General features: G+C 43.9%; 1 protein-coding gene across 5 annotated transcripts in view; it reads right to left on the bottom strand.

Annotated features, from left to right (window-relative positions):
* Positions 1–3,623: 3,623 nt before the first annotated feature.
* The window catches only part of LOC126523407 (cyclin-dependent kinase 8-like), a 129,176-nt gene continuing 115,310 nt past the window's right edge, over positions 3,624–17,489 (bottom strand). For 3 of the 5 annotated variants that reach the window (XM_055066788.2, XM_050172030.3, XM_050172029.3), the window contains one exon: positions 3,624–4,400. In XM_055066788.2, coding sequence (XP_054922763.1) covers positions 4,284–4,400 — 117 coding nt within the window. In that variant the 3' untranslated portion in view covers positions 3,624–4,283. The remainder of the gene's footprint in view (positions 4,401–17,489) is intronic. The other 2 variants (XR_008610724.2, XM_055066789.2) reach the window with 2 other exon arrangements.

Here is a 17,489-nt window from a genome sequence, read left to right as displayed (position 1 = left end):
GAATTATTGATCACGCGCCCTGGTCAGCCAATCGGATAGCTCGCCCCACTGACGTCATATGGGTGATTTTCGTCATATGGGTAGGGGCGGCTTAAAATTCCGCCGAGCAGCGTGCTCCGATCGGCAGCGATGTGCATTTTTAAAACCTTATAATAAATTACACGCTTTACGCGGAGCACTTAGATGTGTCAATTAATGATCAGAAGGGCCTACTCTAACGACTCAGTACGTTTGTAGAAAATCGTCAAAATCATTTCAGGGTCCCTTTAGCACTTAGATGTGTCAATTAATGATCAGAAGGACCTACTCTAACGACTCAGTACGTTTGTAGAAAATCGTCAAAATCGTTTCAGGGTCCCTTTAAAGGGGACCCTGAAACGATTTTGACGATTTTCTACAAACGTACTGAGTCGTTAGAGTAGGTCCTTCTGATCATTAATTGACACATCTAAGTGCTCCGCGTAAAGCGTGTAATTTATTATAAGGTTTTAAACATGCACATCGCTGCCGATCGGAGCACGCTGCTCGGCGGAATTTTAAGCCGCCCCTACCCATATGACGAAAATCACCCATATGACGTCAGTGGGGCGAGCTATCCGATTGGCTGACCAGGGCGCGTGATCAATAATTTTTCCAACTTTATGGTAAACAAATGATCTTCGTAATAGTTGGAATGTTAGTTCATTTGTTTTTATAAACAGAAAGTAACAAAGAGAATGCACAAGAACGATTTTTCAATACAATTAAGCACTTCCGGCACACAGCAAGTGTCGTCTGCTTGTGTTACAACGTACTCCATTTTGACGAGAGCTCCGCGGTCAGAGTCGGTCTCAGTCTTTTCGCGAGCACTATGATTCGACTTTGTTACTTTGTGGACTGCAAACGTAGCGACTGGCAATATGTCAAGCTGCGACATCGTGTCCATCTGCAAGGCAGCATACGAGCGAGCTGGCTGCTGCGCATCGGACTGCCGCTATCCGATCGGCGCCAGGGTTTGCGCGTTTGTGGCCGTCACTTTACACCGGAAGATTACTAACGCAATAGCGTTTCGCGAGTCCGGTATTAGGACTTATGCAAGCGCAAGGGGACAGGGTCTGGCCGCTTGACTGTGCCGTAGCGGGATGAGCCATGGGATGAGCAGAATCGCATATGCGAATGGTCTGCACGGTGCAGCCACCTGGTGGCACAGAGCTCAACCATACACAGTAGCAGTAACGAAGTGTATTCTTCTTTGCTGCTGGTGTGTATTTTTCGCAGGAGTGTAATCATCAACACTTTGTTTTTATGTATGTTTAAAATGTTTTACACTTGGTTAGAGCAATATTAGCGCTTTGTTTGGCTGGTTAAGCGCTGCGCCAACAAGTGGCTGGACCGGGCAGACCGATCAGGCCGCACGTACGTCTACGCTAAAGTTCCTTCATCAGCTTGAGTTTATGCCTGCAGTCATTTGCCGAAATGACTAGCTTGCCCGTGGTTACCGGAATACCAGACACGTTCGGCGCTACGACAGAATGCTCGCAACGCACGCTGCTTCGATAGCTCTCGCTTGGAGTCGACGGCCAAGCGGCTAGCGGAGAGGCTTCACGCGGGCGGGGGCGGGCTCCAAAACAACCGGAAATGGACGATGTGACGTCGCATCGTGACGCGAAACCAGTGAAGGCGGAGCTTAGCCCCGATCGCTCGGCGAACGAGTTGAGGAGGAAAAGCATGACTAGGGAGGAGGGTAACTTCTAATCGCTTGTAGCTCCATTAATACGTAACGCTTCACTTAAATTGTGGTGTGAATGTTCTACTTAAGCTGTACCCTACGCGTCTACAAAATTTGTCCGAACCGTTTCAGGGGCCCTTTAAGTGCGTCAAGCAAGGGTACCGGAAGCGGTTAGTGCAGCATCGGCTGGCGGCTATGGAGTGCAGCGACTGATAAAAAAAAGATGACTGTGCTTGACGCCATGCATTTTATTACCGGTTCGTGGAATGCTGTGTCACAAAGCACAATCGCTAACTCATTCAAGCACTGTGGCTTTAAGCGAGAGACTGCCTCCTCTGCTGGGGACGCAACAACCTCGATGCCGCTTGAGGCCAATGCGGGCTATGCCGACGGCGATTTCGAGGGTTTAAACCTCACCACAACCTTCGCCGAGTATGTGGAGGCCGACGACAATGTTGCGATCTGCAGCGAGGTGTCGCTGGATGACACCATCGAGGAGGCTTTGCCTAGTGCTGACCCCATTGCGACATCGGAGGAGGACAACGACGACGCCACAGATGCCATGCCTGTGCCTGCCACGTTCGCCGAGGTGCTACGGCACATAGACGGCATCCGGAACTTCATCTGTTCACGCCACGCTGCAGAGGACCTCCTTTTGGACGTTGCCCAACTCGAGCGAAAGCTCTTGGTTCACAGATCAAATAAGGTCCAAAAGAAACTTTTTGCTTTTTTAAAGAAAAAAGCAACTTTTTTTAAAGTTCGCGCCGGCTGGCGGGAATCGCGGCAGTGGGTGGTGGAGTGCCGTAAGGGTTGGTACCTGTACTGCAGCATTAATTCTTATCGCATTTACTTTTTTGGTAATTTGGGTTTACAAGCCCTGCAGAGTATGTTAGTAGTTTACATTGAAGTTTCTCCTAAATCCGTCGCGCGAGATAAGTAGTATTTTTATAGGCATAATTTATGTTCGGATTTTACGACGCTTTTTCGTGGTCCCAAGAAAGTCGTATAATTGGGGTTCCACTGTATTTACTATTGTTTGGCACCATCTCTACACTGCCAAGAAAAATGTGCACATAACAGTAGAATCTCGGTAAACAGAAATCACTTAAACGGAACTGCCACTTTAACAGAACAGCCTTATGATAGGCTGATTTTGTATCAAGGCAATGAAGAAAGAAAGCTGGTTAGACGGAACCACATTCTTTCCCACTCTGAGTAAATGGTACTCAAAATATTACCAAAAACAGAACTGAGCGGCCAATCTCAGTGGCCTCGCGACACCCATCCCTGCTGGTGCTTCTCCCGTATTACTCTATGCTTCTCGTGCCTTTCCTTTTTTCTTGTCAAGGCAGCTGTTGTTGGTGCCATCATTCATGTCGCTCTACTGTGGTCGTAGCTGGCTGTGGTTTCTTTGCGCCGGAAACGCTGGTGAGCTGCGAGTTTCCTTAGCATTTCCGATGGCGGCATAGAAATGTTTGCACAATACATTGAAACTGGAGATGAAGATCAAAGTTAGCAATAACTTCGAGTGATTGCTTTACAAAAATGCATATTTCTTAAAATAATTACTTCTTTTTAAATTATGTTTTGTGCTGCTATCTCTTTAGTCAGTGGCTGTGTAGAAGTAGAAAGCTTGCAAAAAGCAGCTTTGTAATCATATCTGCTACACCTGTTATCTGCTGTTAGCAATAAAGTACCTGCCTTTCCTAAAATACATCGTGTATCTTAAGCTAAGCTCAGTCATTCGGTAAATGAAACTCCTGATAAATAGAGCCCATTTCCCTGGTCCCTTGAGGTTCCATTTAAAGAGTCCACTGTGTGAAAAAATATAAGGCTCAAAGTGTCACTATACGGCTTTACTTCCAAGCAGATGGTTGCAAGTTATTTTTGTGAGCAAGATGACAGTAACTTCATCGGCATTTCATTCTTTATTCTGTCTGTTCAATAATTCGACCAACAAACAAATTCATTTCAGGTTTCAACTAATGAAATCCAACTGTATGCAGTACCATGTAAAAATGCCTCACGCAAAGCAAATTTTCCCAACATTTGCATGTAGTGAAATTCTAGCAACTAGGACACAGCATATGTGAGTTGTGACATTCTACTTTCATCCTCTGGCACTTCTCATTGCAGCTGGGATGGCCGTGATCACAATTTCTGCTGTTTACACAATGAAAGCATGATAAACTTTCTGCAGTCTGCACATCCTCCTTATTAAGACTTCGTTGGAACTCCAGAGAGTGCTTGGTAGTCTGGCATTTGACAAGCTCAGAAACCAAAATTCCATTCCATGAATTCATACATGCAGCAATCACTCTGCTGCAGACGGACACATACTACATGCTGCAGTGTGGTAGACCATAACAATGAGTTGCAGAGAAGTGATCACAATGAGGCTGTCAATTTCCATGCACTTCATTCACATTGGACAAAAATGTCTAGAGCACATCCGGACAACAGACAAAAAAGGGGGACCCATCAGCTCAAAGAAACAATTAGAATAAACCTAACAGAGTCTCTCTCAAGAGGTCCATCATCGCACCACCCCAGGCAGCACAGTGCTTTGGTGTTGTCAGAACCGCTGAGAAAAGGTGGGCGCGCCAGATGGCTGGGTGGTACCGCTCGTTGAGGTGAATGCCAACACTGGTGGCTGGGTTGGTGGCACACCGGAGCTTAGGCTACTGTGAGTCTACGTTAACAAAGAGATGAGAGATCACAGTAAGTGCCATGACTACAGCAATCTTATGGGGAAAGAAAATTATGCTAACAAAATCCTACACTCCCAGGCAGCCACACATATAACAGCTAACTCTGTACACGTCATATGTTGGCACTTGGATAAGACAACTGTTATGACAGCCAAGAATTCAGATGTCAACATCAATTCCCCCTGTAGCAGCTTTCCTTGCTCACCCACTTGCACTGAGCAGTAAATTCATGTGTTTTTCTTGTTGCACAGCTAGAGCACACAAAAAAGGCCCTGTAATGCATAAAATTCTCCCAATACAACCTGCAGCAAAACATAGCTCCCGTGCAGACATTTCAGGCAAGAACTTTGTCTAGTAAGAACACTCAGTCTCAAAAATGTCTCAAAAGTTAAGGCCACTAGACATAAGCATGCACAGTGCAGAAATGTGCTATGTAAATGGCAATGTTCAAGAAGTGCCTCTTCCACTTTTTCGCCAGCAGCAAGCCACAAAGTCACATGTTGCATAAGATGAAGCAACTGTGAAAATATAACTGGAGTTATGCAGAAAAGTGCCTAAATGACAGATTCACCTTACAGTGACACAAAGGAGGTAGTGATACAAAGAAACTTAGGAGGTAGACTCAAAGCATGCGAAAGTTAATTGTTGAATGATGGTCCTGCAAGCGACACATAACAGCCATGCCTTTCTAATCCCGAAAGTATGAAATGAAAGCAAAATGCAACAGCACAATGTGGTACTCAATATACTGCAAAGAACAACACCATGACAGTTGCCTAAATATGCAAGAAAAAAAATTACTGTAACTCTTAAATTTGTTGTTTGTGGAACACAAGTGACTGCCAACCACTGGCCCTGACTGCTTCTAGCAGTTCAGCCAAGGCCTCAAATCCATATATCATTATTTATGGGTGCTATTGCATTTGTAGATCAGTGTTACTTATCCTAGGCGTCAACTGCACGATGATGCCACTTCCTTCTTGTGGCAAAGTTTAGGGCAGCTGTTGATATTGACACTTTGAAAGAGCATCAACAACAGAATCAAAAAGAAGACAGAGAGCAACAGAAGGATGCTGAGCTGTACCACTGTTTTCTTTCATCCCACCATTTGCACCACTTCAAGATGACACACCTCAGTTCACGTGCCTTCTAGGTCATAGAGTTTCTCACTACATTACCTAGAGGGAAATCTGGCGCTGCTGCGCTGTGGCATGCATGGGAATGCCGGTATATTGTGGATTCGGATTGGCATCGTTCTCGTAGAGACAGGACACCTTGAAGACGCGCTTGGCAAGTACCGTTCCGTCTGTCACAATGATTCATCTTCTACTAGAACAACACGTGAAAAGCTGTTTTAGCTTTATTATTACGCGAAAACATGTTTTGTTTAACTATGAGAACTTGTTCTTGTGTGTACGACTACATGTTACGTAAAAAGTATCTGCGGGCCGCTAAAGTTGGAGGACAGACGACAAGGTTCGCGCTCGCTTTGAAACAGTTGTCTGTTCTTGATTTTCTTCACTTGGTCATGCATCGTGGGTGAGTAAAGATGTAATATGCGTGAATGGAAACATTTTATGAAGATTTTACTTTTAAAACGCGTTATTTGCGGAGCCATATCCACGTTTTAGATGAAGCCTCTTACAACACCAGCCAACGCGAGCCTCGCAGACACATATACCATCATTCCCATGACGGCACGGTGCCCCTTAAGAAACTCCCATAGACGGTGACGCCAGATTACCCTCTAGGTGTTATAGTGAGAAACTCTATGTTCTAGGTCAATATTGTTATGTGGAATACATTTATATACAAGTATGTACATTTATGTAGATGCACAAAAGTGGTGATAGCCATAGCACAACTGCCCACTGCAGGATGAAGGACCATCCCAGTGACTTTTAGTTACTCATCCTGTGTGCTGCATCAGCCAGCTTTGTCCTAACTCTGCAATTTTCTAATCCCATCACTCTAGCTGCGGTAGTCAGCTACTGCCAATTTTCCTTCCCTTCGTACTCATTCTGCTACTCTTAACGGATTCTGGGTACCACTCGATGAACTTGCCACTCGCTCTACTTCTCCTCAACAAAATGCCCTCAACTAAAATACACCTTTGCTTCCTCGGAAATACTGCTTTGCCAAGCCTGTAGTTCCAAATCTACTGAACCACAGCCCCACAACCTGCCAACTTTTTCACATTAGACAAATAATGACACCAGCAATTTCCTTGTGAATGTGGACACAGCGTACACTACCGGATGCAGAAGCCAAGTTTCCTCAGTGTTGGAAGACCTCTTTATGGATGTTAATGAGGGACCAGCAATGCCAAGTGCAAGTCCTGTGGCCATTCTCTGTGTATCACACCCCCTTAAAATGTGGCTGGTCACTTTATGTTTTTGGTCATGCACAGACTTTCTGATGAACAAAATATGATCGCCAGAGCTAAAGAGGAAAACATCTGCAGCAACAAGAAAACTACAAAGCTTATTGAAAGCAAAATTAGTGTCATAGATAGGGTACAAAGAAAATGGGAAAGTATATCACCAGCCTATATTTATGTTCACTGCAGGATGAAGGCCCCGCCTTGCGATTTCCAATTATCCCTACCCTGTGCCAACTGACTCCAAGTTGCGCCTGCGAATTTCTTCATTTCATCACCGCACCTAGTCTTCTGCCATCCTCGACTGTGCTTCCCTTCTCTTGGCACCCATCTGTAACTCATGGTCTGCCAGCTATCCATCCCACACATTACATGGCCTGCCCAACTCCATTTTTTGTCTCTTTATGTCAATTAGAATATCGCCCATCTCCGTTTGCTCTTTGATCCACACCACTCTCTTCCTGTCTCTTAATGTTTCGCCCAACATTAAAATATATAACACAAGCAAATGAAGAAAACTAACAAAAGTGTACCATATGGGTTAACACAGCCTACGCAAAAATTTGGAGGACGCTTAAGCTTTGCGTTTAAGAGTGGAACGCGATAGCATTAAAAGATGCCCAACTGCTTCTCATGCTTCCCGGCAACTGCAGCTTATGTAACCGTAAAGTTTTCCAGGAAATGCTGGCAGCGAATGCTGAACACGAAGGCGAGCTTTCTGGTAGAAACGCGGCCTCTTGCATGGGCAGCAATGCAGCAGAGGTGAGCACCATCTGGTGTTGCAAGGAACCGGGCACGCCGCTTTATGGCCTTTGAGATTTGTGCAAGCAAATCTGGGAGGCCACGGCCACTATGAATTGTAGAAGTGCTGGAAAAGTGGTTTGTGTTTTTAATTTTTTTTAGGTTTAGCGTAACGGAATTGCACTTTATCGTACATTCAAATAACAATCTGACCTTATCATGTCTGTAGGTTGTAAGCCGTACCCTATAATTTTTCTACGTATTTTACCTAGAGAAATTCAATTAGTTCAATAGCTTCCTTGCGCCACATGGAGGGCCTGCATGGTTGGAAATTGTTTTTGCCAAAGCGACATCCGACGCTGGACGCTGACACCGGATTTTCTCCAACACGGGGTCCTTAACGCTGTTGCATTAAACACTCTTTTTTTTCCCCAGCACTATTGAAGCCGGTGGTATCGGCTTCAATACGGTGGTACCCCAAGATTTCTACGCACCCATAATGTGTGGCGGTAACTGCATGCTTTCTTCAAATTGACAATCGCACTCATGGCAGTGGATCCCTAGGAGCCCTTGCACCAATTTGTGCACATAATCATGTTCATAATCAGAGATGTTAAGGAATTCAAAAATTACAGGCCCATTAGCTTACTCCCAGTATTAAATAAAATATTCACCAAAATAATCTCCAAGAGAATAAGGGCAACACTGGACTTTAGTCAACCAAGGGAACAGGCTGGCTTCAGAAAGGGATACTCTACAATGGATCACATCCATGTCACTAATCAGGTAATCAAAAAATCCACAGAGTACAATAAGCCTCTCTGTATGGCTTTCACAGATTATGAAAAGGCATTTGATTCAGTAGAGATACCAGCAGTCATAGAGGCATTACATGATCAAGGAGTACGGAACGCTTACGTGAATACCTTGGAAAATATCTACAGAGGTTCTAGAGTTACCTTAATTCTACACCAGAAAAGCAGGACGATACCTATAAAAAAGGGGGTCAGGCAGGGACACACAATCAGTCCAATGCTATTCACTGCGTGCTTCGAAGAACTATTCAAGCTATTAAACTGGAAAGGCTTAGGAGTAAGGATAGACGGCGAATATCTGAGCAACCTTCGGTTTTCCAATGACATTGTTCTATTCAGCAACAATGCAGACGAGTTACAACAAACGAATGAGGACCTCAACAGAGAGAGTGTAAGAGTGGGGTTGAAGATTAACTTGCAGAAGACAAAAATAATGATGAATAGATTGGCAAGGAAACAAGAGTTCAGGATCGCCAGTCAACCTCTAGAGTCTGTGAAGGAGCATGTTTACCTAGGTCAACTAATCACAGGGAACCCTGACCACGAGAAGGAAATTCATAGAAGAATAAAAATGGGTCAGATTGCATACGGCAGACATTGTCAGCTCCTGACTCAAAGCTTACCATTATCATTGAAAAGCAAGGTGTGCAATCAGTGCACTTTACCGGTGCTGACATATGGGGCAAAGACTTAGAGATTGACAACGAAGCTTGGGACCAAGTTAAGGACCGCGCAATCAGCGATGGAATGAAGAATGCTAGGCTTGGATCAGAGAGCAAATGGGTATAGCCAATATTCTAAATGACATTAAAAGAAAAAAAATGGAGCTGGGCAGGTCATGTAACGCGCAGGTTAGATAATTATTGGACCGTTAGGGTTACAGAATGGGTACCAAGAGAATGAACTAGGTGGAGCAATGAGATTAGGAAATTTGTGGGTACTAGTTGGAATCGGTGGCGCAGGACAGGGGTAATTGGAGATCGTAGGGAGAGGCCTTCCTCCGGCAGTGGACATAAAATAGGCGCCGCCGCCGCTGCTGCTGATGATGATTATGATGAATCATGCTCACAGAGCCTGTCTTCTTCTCATCACATGACACGATATGGCTGTCAGGCACACACCTTTGTGTGTCTGTGACTTTCCTTGTGTACCTCAGAGTTTACTATGGCAAAAAATAAATAAAAAGAAAACGTCACTCCCCAGTGGTGTACCAACAATTTCTCTAGTGGGGGTGGGGGGGGGGCAAACTACAAACGATTTGACCTCTCTCTCTCTCCACACACATTACTATTACAATAAGTGAGAGTCTGGAAATGCTTCTGTCAGTTATACTTATTTTTAACTGAAATATACCTATTAATGAACCACACATGGTGAGCCATGGGGGCCTGAAAAATTATTTGAATTTGCATCTATTTCTTGCAACTATGTAAAATCCCAAGATGATACATGTACAAAAGGCAATGAGTGCCTCACAGATGTCCTAGATCTCGCCCAGCAGCAGCAGTACCGTGCACATAGGAAGTGTGCATTTGTTACAAACAATTTTAACATAAAAACAAAGAATTGTATATGATGTTAAGTCTGCATCATAAATGTATCGTTAGTTTACATAGTAGTATTGTCGAGGTTATACGCAACGAAGTACAATTAACATAAATTACTTGCAATATCCACAAGAAAAAAAGGCAGCAGATGTGTGCGACCTTGGGGAATTACAACCTGATTTCCAGCGAAGCTTTTTCTTTCACACAGCTGCAACAAAAGTTGCAGTTTCTTGTGACTGTATCGCATACTATAAAAAGCTGCCCATTTATATATGACTATTCCGTTTGAAACGTTGCCCACAAGTAATACTTTGGAGCACTTGTTGTAGGAAATTTTTAAAAAGCCAGTAATTCAACAACGCACGTTACTTTGCCATAACATTTACTACGGCGTCCTCCCCCCCTCCCTGCCCGCCCCCCCATCCCCAACTCAATTTTCGCTAGATTTGATATCGGTTGAGTTCACAGTTCTCCCAGGGCGAGAGCATAAATTCTCTGTTCGCAAAACAAATTCATAAAACTTTGGATAGCTTGCATGCGTAATGTGCTGCAAATGCCATAATTCGTCCCCTGTCTTTGAAGTTTACCTTCATATTGCCCACAGCGTGCCCTTTATTTTCGCCAATTATAAACAGAATGTCTTGTTTAGTTCACTGAGGACATCACTGAAACCCAGTTGAAACATATTAGACGCCTGATATAGGGAAACAAAAACGACGGCTAAGTAATTATTTGCAACGCTTCTAACTGGACCAGGAATGCAAAAATTTTCTTGCACGTTGCAGTTACCATGTCTCCCAACCGCTTTCCAAAAAGTATAAACCTGTTGTAAAGTACAGCTATGTCGGGACACTGGGAAGCATAATTTATACCAGCCATATCACACTCACACGCCCTAACACTTGAATAATTTGTTTTTTTTTTTTACAATGGCTGTGTATGATCTAAGCATACTTACCTTCCCACAGAGTTTCTATAGCATACCATTAGTTTTCGCTAAATTTGGTCTTGGTTAGTTAGTTAGATGGGGTTTAATGGCGCAAAAGCGGCTAAGGCTATGCTGCGCAAACACGAGGTGTTTTAATATCCAGTTTATGAAGGAAAAGGCTGTGTTAGTAATCTATATTTTATGTAAAAAGCCAGTGTCATCTAGAAATTTACGGACGTCACATAATGGGACTAGCGGATCATCACCTAAAATTAGAGCAGGGTGCAAAGGTATGTGTAGTTGATATAATTTGTGCAAAAGTGCTCGTCTGTGTGTTTCAATATGCGTACATGTGAGTAATATGTGCATAACTGTTAGTGGCTCTTGACATTTCTCGCATGTTGGTGTGTCTTCTTTCGTAAGTAAATAATTGTGCGTGAGGTGTGTGTGCCCAATGCGTAGTCGGCATAAAATTACTTCTATGAACCGCTCCTGATGATAACATGACTTCCACTCGCCAACTATGGGTTTAGTGAGATGTAGCTTGTTGTCGGCACAACAATCCCATTCGCGTTGCCATTTTGCCGTTAAGGCTTTTCCAATCGCATGGATGCTATCTTTGTATGGAAGTGTTGTGTTATCTCTTTGTACGCTGCCATAGATGCACATCTATCGGCTGCTTTGTTACCCGGTATCCCCACCTGACTTGGTACCCAGCAGAAGCGGATTGATCTCCCGTATTTATTAAGCGCGACCATGTTTAAAATGTCTCCTATCAAGGGTTCACACTCAGATTTCATATGTAGAGCCTTCAGTGTGCTTAAAGAGTCGGCGTATATGAGTGCATGTTTGTGTTTATCAGTGATACTCTTAACAACAATCCATATAGCGTAAACTTCGGCCATGAGAACAGAGGCGTGTTGTGGCAATCGAATACTTGTTTCCCAATTTTCCGTTACGGCCCCCACACCCATGTGATTTTTTGTTTTAGAGCCATCAGTGTAATATTGCATGTTATTTTGACATTTGTCCTGAAGTGCACGGAATTCTTGTATAATGTGTTCGTGTGGGATGTCTCTTTTTTTTAGATGTGTTGACGTCCAATCACATAAGTGTGTGAAATCATACCACGGGGCCAACCGTTGTGGTTTTTTGGCAACCTGGAGAACTTCGTGGTGAATGTCATAATACTGACAGTATTGCTTATACCGCAGGACAAGTGGCCTAATCATGTTTGGTTTATTTGTATAGTGTAAGCGTGAGTTGCATTGTGTGAGGATGTTGTAGCATATGTGTTGTGGTGATGACTGAATTCTGACTACGTAAGAAAAAGCGAGTAATGCCCTGCGCTGCTGTAAGGAGGGTTCATTACACTCGACGTATAAATTTTGAATAGGTGAAGTTTTGTAGGCACCACTTGCCAGTCACAGTCCAAGGTTATAAACTGGATCAAGTCGTTGGATGTAGGACTGTCTGGCTGAGCCGTAAACCACAAAGCCATAGTCTAAAAGGCTACGCACAAGAGACCAGTAAACACGTAAAAGGCACGTTCGGTCGGTACCCCAGTGCTCACGAGACAAAACTTTAAGCATATTTAGAGCTTTATTTGCTTTAATCTTTAATGCTTTTATGTGAGTTAAGTTTGGTGGCAAAGGTTACTCCTAAAAACTTATGGTCTTCTTTCACCGGCAGTATGGTGTAGTTCAATTTTATGACTGGATCGCTGCGTAGCCCTCGTTTCTGAGAGAACAAAACAGTAACAGTTATCTGTGTGGAGAAACGGAAACCATTTTTGTTATCCCATTGTGTAAGTTTATTTCTTGCCATTCGAAGCTGCCTTAAAGAGTGTCGTGCTGAGAACACAGCCTTGTGGAACGCCATTTTCCTGCGTAAATATATGAGAAGGTACCATACCGAGACGTACCTGAAATGTTCTATTAGACATAAAATCAACTAGGCAATTCAGCATTTTGCCACGGATGCCAAGGGCAGCCAGGTCTCTTAAAATTCCATATCTCCATGTGGTATCATAGGCTTTTTCTAAATCGAAGAAAACTGCAAGACTGTGTTGTTTGTGTAAAAATGCATATCGAATTTAATGTTCTAGACGGACAAGATGGTCAGTAGTTGAACAACCCTTTTTATATCCACATTGATGGGGGTCTATGAGGTTTCTTGATTCTAAAATAAATTAGAGTCTTATATTGATAATGCTTTCATATGATTTTGCCAAACAGCATGTGAGGGCAATGGGTCTGTAGCTGCTTGCAGATGTTGGGGATTTACCGGATTTTAGAAATGGAACTATTATTGCTTTTTTCCACTCTTCGGGCATTATACTAGATTCCCAGATTATGTTGAAAAATTTAAGGAGAGCATCTACAGATGCCTGAGATAGATGAGCCAGCATGGCGTAGTGAATACGGTCGTGACCTGGCACTGTGTTTTTCCCTACAGAAAGAGCTCTGTTTATTTCTTGTTGTGTGAGGGGGGGAATTGTATGGTTCATTTGACGCGCCAGTAGTGGGCAGCTTCTGTTTTTCAGCAGACTGTTTGTACTGTAAAAATTCCTTTGTATTATTCCCTGAACTGGATACATCACGGAAATGTTCGCCAAGTATATCTGCCTGTTCTTGTATTCTTGTTTGTGTGTCTGGACTTGTAAGTAACAGTATTGTGCAAAGTGAGTAATCTCCCCGAAACTTTCCACCCTGTTCCCACATGCGTATAGACGTGACTGAACTGTTTACGGAAGATACGTATTTCTTCCACGATGATTTTTCTGCCTGCCTTCTGATAAATCGTGCCTTTGCTTTGGCCTGTTTAAAGCATAAAAGGTTGGTATAGCTGGAGTGTCCTCGTAACATACCCCAGGCAATATTTTGAAGCTTTTTTGTTTCTGTACACTCAGGAGTCTGCCAGGGATTTTTTTTTTTTTTTGCGCACAAGGCTGAATGTTTGAGGTACTGACTTTTCTGATGCTGAAATTAAAACCGCAGTGAACTTCTCATTAATTTCATTTACGCTGAGTTCATTTAAAAAGACTTCTTCGAGTTTTGCATGTTTCATAAAAAGCGGCCAGTCAGCAAGATGTGTTTTCCGGCGACGTGGCTTAGAGATTATGGTAGGTAATGTGGATGATAGCTTGATAAATGCTGGGAAATGATCACTTCCATATGAAGTGTCGAGGACTTCCCACTTAAAATCGCTAAAGACGGACGGTGAGCAGAAGGCTAAATCTAGAAAGCTAAATTTGCGTGAGCTTGGTGAAAAATATGTTGTTGAACCCAAGCTTAAAAGACATATTGCTATTAGACAAAATAAAATCGATTACTTGCCCCCCTTGGTCTGTTCTATCGCTGCCTCAGAAGCTACAATAGGCATTAAGATCTCCTACTAAAATAAAAGGCTCCGGCAACTGGCGTGTAAGATTTTCCACTTGTTTAGTAGTAAAATGAGTATGGGGTGGGATATAAAGTGAACAGATGGTGATGGTTTTATATGAGAGAACAGTGATGGCGACAGCCTTGAAAGAAGTATTCAGCTGAACATTTCAAGTAGGGGTGCCGCCCTGAACGACTATGGCGACTCCTCCTGACAAACGGCTAGAGTGTTCGCGGTCCCTTCGGACAATGGTAAAACCTTTGAGAATGTTACTATTTTTGGACCAAGATTCGTTTCTTGAAGACACACTGCAACTGGCGAAAAAGTGCTGATAATGTCTTTGATGTCACCTATATTGTGTATAAGACCTCTGCAATTACAGTGTACAATGAAAGCCATGGTTGTAAAATAAAAAATGTAGTGATGTTTGCGAACTTAAAAATTAAGGGTGACATGCGATATGGGACAGTACACGTTTAATGGGCAGTAACCGTTCAGGTTGCCTGTCCCTTTTTCTGTATAGTTATAAGGACCTTGTCCTTCTTAGAGCGCTCAGAAGAGCGCTGTTCTTTTGGCGTCAATGAAGCCGGGGTTTTGGTATTGACCTCCATCGCCTTCTCTGAGGTGCTGGATGATCCGAGAGCCAGGTGGCGAGACATGCGCCTCGGGCCTTGGCGTTCTGTTTAGTCTGGGGACCTGTGGAACAGCTGTCTTCAGGGCCGTCTTGGATGATGGTGGAGTAGCACTAGCTGCTGCCACTGAGGGGGCAAATGGAGTAGCTACAGGACCACAGACTGTGACATCTGTAGTCTCCTGAGATCGACATGGTGCTGCCTCCTGCCGCGCCACATTGGCATAGCTTATTTGAGGTAAGAGCGAAAACCTCTTCCTTGCTTGAAAATATGAGATCTTCCCTTTTACTGTAAGAGCAACCACTTCCTTCTCCTTCTTCCAACAGGGACATGATCGTGAATACGCTGGATCATCCCCTTTGCAGTTTACACAGCGTGGGGGAGCGTTACAGTTTTCTGATGGGTGATTGCTGGCACTGCATTTCGTGCATGCTTCTTTGCCTCTACATGATTGTGATGCGTGTCTGAACCTCTGGCACTTAAAACACCGCCTTGGGTTTGGTAAGTATGGCCTGACATTTATCTTTAGGTATCCTGCGTCGAGAGAGGTGGGGAGAATACTAGTACCAAATGTGAGGATCACATGTTTGGTGGGGAGTTCATTGTTTCTTCGGATTGTAATTCTTTGCACTTTGATCACATTTTGTTCTTGGAACCCCTCGAGGAGTTCCTCGTCACTCAAGCTGAGAAAATCTTCCTCAGAGATAACGCCCATGCAAGTGTTTAATGAGCGATGGGGAGAAATTGTCACTTTGATTTCACCAATACTGGCGAGTTCGGACAGCTTTTGCACTTGTGCTTTCTTCTTCAATTCAATTAACAGGTCTCCACTGGTCATTTTCGAGGCTTTGTAGTCTTTTCCAATTTTTTCTATGAGGCATTTCGCCACCAAAAAAGCGGATAGCTTACGCATAGTGTTCCTTCACTATGCAAGATGTGGTAATGTGGAAAGTTGTCTAGGTCGGTTCTGAGGGCAAATTGAAAAGGTGAATCGGTGCGGCTTCTTTTCAGAGGCCCATCTGGAAGTCGCGGGAAAGCTTCTGCCATAACATGGTTTCAAAGTTCAGCGGCGGTGGTAGCCACCCACCACCGAGCCCAACAAAGGGACGCTACAGTTTCTGAGCAACTTGCACACGCCAGCTATGCACCGCCACTATAACATAATGCATATAACCAAGACTGGATATACTACACACGATTAACCCTTGCCGCCAGGAAATTCAGAAGTAAGAAGTGAGAAGAAGACAGGAAAGATGAAAAGGCTAGAGAAAAAGACGAAGATTGAAGAGGAGGACAGGAAAAGGCGATTGCCGATTTCCTCCAGGTGAGTCAGTCTGCAGGTGCCATCCATGTGAAGCAGAGGTCAAAGAGGTGTGTTGCCTGCGCCGGGGGGCCTTAAAGGTCCGAACACCCGGCATCGGCTCAACCCCCAGGATCCCCCTTTCTCCAGGCACAGCTAAGCCACGCACGGCTACACGCGGGAGGGTCCAACCCTCGTGTGCTCGGGTACGTGGTGTCGCAACACATCAAACGCCTGCTGACGCATCTGCCACATGATGACGTGCCACTAATACGAGTTCATGAACACAAGTACCTCGGATTAACGTTAACACATGACTTCAGATGGAATTCCCATATAAACAATGTTACAGCGACTGCAATGAAATGCCTTTTCTTTCTTGGAAGGCACCTCCGACTAGCACCACCCGTCTAAACACCTAATGTCCATTAGGTGTTTTATGTCACGTGTTTTCAGATGTATTTTTTTCTTGTTTGGTTTCTTATTCTCTCAGATTCTTTTTCGTTATAGTATATTGTACCCAAATGTGGCATTTGTGATTAAGTAGTTAATTCTTTTGTTTAGCGAAGCCAATACCTTTGTAATAACACACTCATGATTATATAATGTATTTATATTCTTTGTTCGCAAATACTACCATGTGTATTTGCCCTTCCTGTTATAATCCCATGAGGAATTGACAGTATGTGAAATAAATAAATAAAGTTAGCTTCACCGCAATACAGCCAATACAGGATACCAAACAGGGAAAGATGTTACTGTTGCGGGACGTAGCACGCATTCCTCTGTTGCCACACGCAAATGTGCCGTTTCTGGTCACAGTACGAACACCGAGACACCTAATAAGTTTGTTGACAGGCCCCCAGAGTTTTAGATAGACCCCCACTCTTTTGTTGGCTTTGAACGTCTCCCCGATTTTCCGAGTTTAATTTTACCATCTTCCTTTTCGCTAGCTTTCCCCAAACACAGCTAGTCTTTCTCCGCTTCTCGGTGTACGGCGCGTACGAGCGCATATAATTAAGGAACGCGTACTAGGCCCTGGTCTTATATGTGAGAAAGGCATGGCGGGAGAAGCGAGGGCTCAAATCGCCACTGCAACGGCAGAATCAGCTCTGAATGGCTACAAGTATGCTTACTAGGCGTCTAGGTCCTCGACTGTGACCGGTGCACACCTGCATAATTAAGAAACACATACTCTGTTCCATGACAGTGGCCCCTCTCCATTCTTAGTATGCTTCTCCGCATGATAGTGCGTATCCTTCAACGCATGACACAGCTGTATTGCGGTGAAGTTGACTAGTCAAGTTCGAAATATCATGCGAAGATCAGTTTATAGATCGCAA

Source organism: Dermacentor andersoni, chromosome 6 (assembly GCF_023375885.2).
Source record: "Dermacentor andersoni chromosome 6, qqDerAnde1_hic_scaffold, whole genome shotgun sequence".
Taxonomy (NCBI): Eukaryota; Metazoa; Arthropoda; class Arachnida; order Ixodida; family Ixodidae; genus Dermacentor; species Dermacentor andersoni.
Note: the sequence above shows the minus strand (reverse complement) of the source record. Positions and strands in the feature narration are given on the sequence as shown.